Genomic DNA, 3,691 nt, shown 5'->3' on the forward strand with positions numbered 1-3,691 from the left:
TGGCACTTATCTCCTTAGATCTGTAGTACTGTATACAGAAACGTCATACCGATAACGTTTGGGTTAGAAGACTTGACATTTATATATTAAACCTGTTGTATCCCCGGACCGATTTAAAGCCACCTTGACTTGAATGAAAGAATCCATTTAATTTAACAAATTAATGGGTCTTTTGTCAGCCTCTGTCGATGTAATCTAACATAGAGGATACCCAAGTAACAATTTCATTATTGTCATTTAATCCCTGGCCAGGCAGGAATTTAATAAGTAACGGTCTTCGATTTTTCCCCCCGCTGAATGCAGCAAGGAAACAATTAATCATTTTTGTGTTTCAGACTCCGTATATTAAAAGTCAAACAGGGGGGAATTTAAATTTTTATTAGCAGTCTTTTTATTTAATATGCTTCCCTTGTTTACTCTAGCGAGAGCTTACTATACATTGGTCAACAAATATTAAATGACGACAAACATTTCTATATGAGTAATTGTTTACCAGGGTTTTTAAATGACCCCCTAAACTTTAAATATGCACTTAGTACAAGCGCGTGTGCATTCCATTAGGGACATCGTAATATGATTTTATTTGGAATGGTATTACTTCCACCTGGGAAAATATACATTTTGTTAGTATAAAGGTAAGTCAATATACGTTGTTTCATCACTGAACACATTGTGTAAGTCAAAAAATATGCTTTTTAAAATCTTTTGGTTAAAGAACAATCAATATTATCAATGAATTAATAATTGCATAGGCACAATGTATACAAACATTGTACGTAAGTCCATTGAAGAGTAGCATATTTGATTTTCTTTGAATCATGCACACATGCATGCTAGAAATCAAAAATTTAAACGATTCCTTTGAATTAAAAAAAAACATATGGATGTTTTAATACACAATAAAAATGAAAAAAAAAATTGTTAATTTTTTTTAAAGATCTATATCTTTTATTTCTCTAAATATCAAACTATTTGAAATGTAAAATATTAATGACCTTTCTGTTCGTTTAGTCTCAGTTGACAGATCTATGATTTATATACTGTTACTTCCAGGGGGTGAACGTTTTCGTCATATAGAGAGGTTATAAACTCCACTTGAAATCCGTAATCTTGTACCAATCTGATGTGTTTATAGGAAGAGATATTGACAAACTACAAATTACCGTGATCTTTTTATAGCTTTATGATCCGTCTCCGCCTTCAAGTCATCGTTTTCAAGTGTTTTTTCAAGTATAGTAATCGGATCCCAGGCTTAGCAACATCATTGGGTTACCAGTCAAAAAGATAAAGACCCTTCACATACCTTTTTTTCCGATGTGGAAGCAGTTTTTGACTTGAACAGACAACACTGAACATGAGAGCAACGATAGACCTTTCAGATCTACATTTCAACTTTGACGAAGAAGAATCCAGCCAGTTGCCGCCAATATTCATCCGCCATATTTCAACTTTTGAACACAAGTTGAACAGTGTGATCTCGGCAATATGTCCAACTTCTAATAACGTCGCTTGGGTGGCTTGTAACAGTGATGCCGTGGTTGCACAATATCAGAAACATGGGAGGGAAATAAAACGAATATCAACGTCATTTTATGTTGACGACATGAAATTAACGGAGAACGGACATTTACTAGTAGCACCAGATATGGGTAATGATGTTAAATTTCTTAACGTGCAGTCAACAGAAACGATTAATTTTACCAAACTTCACCCATTTGTGACGAGAGGTTTGTTTATCTCAAAGGAAAACGATTTGTATGTGAGTTTACATAAAGAAAATATGGCAAAAGTCATAAAAATGAATTCATCTGGCGAGATTCTACGAGAGTTGTATAAAGACCGCGCCAACGTACCTTTGTATTCAGACCCCGACAAAATAGCCGTCAATAGTCATGGTGACGTCATAGTCTTGGACTGGGCCACAAAGTGCATTATTTCTCTTGACATTTACGGACGATACCGGTTCAAGTACAACGGTAAAATTAAAAAAGTTGTTCACTGTGAAGTTTTTACCCCGACAGACATTGTGTGTGATAAATATGATAATATTTTGATTTGTGATTGTGATAACAATGCTGTGCATATGTTGGATAGACATGGTCAGTTTCTGTGTTTTTTGGTTTCCGAGGAGAATGGAGTGACCTGTCCGTGTGCTTTAGCCTTGGATGAGGATGGACAACTGTGGTTGGGGGAGATGAACGGACAGATCCATGTTATTCAATACTATTCAAATAAATGACCAACTTATTCAGGCCAAAACTAGTTTTCAAATATTTTTGACCTATTCTTTAAATTGATAGAAATTGGATGTATATCAGGGAAATGGCTGCTCACGCCAAGTTTTTTTTTTTTACAGTCTCCGGACTATGCACTTCCTCTCTTTTGTGATTGGTAGAAATTGCTTGATGAGAAATTTTCAATCATTTCATCGGTTGAAATGCTGTTCAAAGCAAGGGAGATAATTTTCTGATGATCTAATTTTTGTACGACTTAAAGTCAAGATCTAGTGAATGTCTTTAGACTAACTTTTTGGTGCTCGATCCATTATGACGTCCAAATCACGTTCAACTTTATTTTCCCCGTACTTTACGGTTCTTGTAGAATTATGTAGAAAATAAAGTATTTTCATGGAATTCAATTAAAAGTCATATGAAAAGTAGCCCCGATACCTATATTAAATTTTGACAAATTACCGTTTTCTGAAACATTGTAGGCAATATGGATATATTTCAGGCGCGGATCTAGAAATTTTATAAGGGGGTGAAAAATTCTTCAAAGGGGGGGGGGGAGAGAAAAAGTTGTTATAACGTACGTTTTACACATACATGTAGTTAAATAACTCAGGACGCATGGTGAAGTACTGAGTATGGTTTTTAAAAGTGGGATCATGATCAACCTGGGAAAAAGTACTTGAATTGATTACCTGAAAGTTTTTGAAAAAGTTAAGAAAATAAATCTCCGAACCTGAAAATCCTATTTTGTATAAAGGGGATGGCTTTCATTTAGTTTTTGCAAACCGATTTTCTTTATATATTACAACATTAGTCTTCCACTGATCATTTTCTAAAGTAAAAACACAACAAAAATATGGGATTCTTTTTTCTATTTCTTTTCTGCAAAAAAAGGGGGTTGCAACCCCCGTAACCCCCCTCTGGATCCGCCACTGTATTTTCTTTGTCTGTTATGAAAAAAACTGCGATATTCATGACTGCAATTCTTTATTTCTCATTGGAAATGACAATTAAAAAAAAAAGGATTTTCATCTTGTTTACATACAACTTAATTATGCCCCGAAACACCTTATTTGACCAAGCTAAAGTTATTAAGCATCATAAAAGGAATTCATTTCTTCAAATTGTTAAATCTGTAGGCACCTTTCATTTACTAGATCTTGACCTTAACAATTAACAATATTTCAAGATTTCCAATCGTAAAAAAAATAGGACAAAACGAATAACGAAATTGGGAGTAATTAATTCTATATATAAACATGCTATTTTTTATATCAATAACTAAAAACGTTATTGCTTGCAGGCTTTACAATTGATGTTTATTCTTTTCCCCTTTCTTGTTGGAAGAAGGTATCAGAATCAGTCGAGGTTCTGCGAAAGCAATCTGTGGCGAAAGATCTCGGCAGATCTCGAAGTGAAACTACGAATAATTACTAGGCGATTAAATTACAATGCATTTT

General features: G+C 34.1%; 1 protein-coding gene across 2 annotated transcripts; it reads left to right on the forward strand.

Annotated features, from left to right (window-relative positions):
• The first annotated feature begins 458 nt into the window (after positions 1–458).
• Positions 459–2,259, forward strand: LOC134278199 (uncharacterized). 2 transcript variants are annotated; one of them, XM_062760518.1, is made up of 2 exons: positions 459–635; positions 1,012–2,259. In XM_062760518.1, exon 2 carries the CDS (start codon positions 1,355–1,357, stop codon positions 2,237–2,239), a length of 885 nt encoding a protein of 294 aa, XP_062616502.1. In that variant the 5' UTR covers positions 459–635; positions 1,012–1,354; the 3' UTR covers positions 2,240–2,259. The 2 variants fall into 2 exon arrangements, with proteins under 2 accessions (XP_062616502.1, XP_062616503.1); XM_062760519.1 differs by having other exon boundaries at positions 1,054–2,259.
• Positions 2,260–3,691: the final 1,432 nt, after the last annotated feature.

This window comes from Saccostrea cucullata, unplaced genomic scaffold (genome assembly GCF_032062105.1).
Source record: "Saccostrea cucullata isolate Sc308-1 unplaced genomic scaffold, CSIRO_AGI_Scuc_v1 ctg252, whole genome shotgun sequence".
Classification (NCBI taxonomy): Eukaryota; Metazoa; Mollusca; class Bivalvia; order Ostreida; family Ostreidae; genus Saccostrea; species Saccostrea cuccullata.

Bases quoted from the DNA above. Each gene is read 5' to 3' on its own strand.
- LOC134278199 (XM_062760518.1), top strand. From the start codon at position 1,355: ATGAGAGCAACGATAGACCTTTCAGATCTACATTTCAACTTTGACGAA.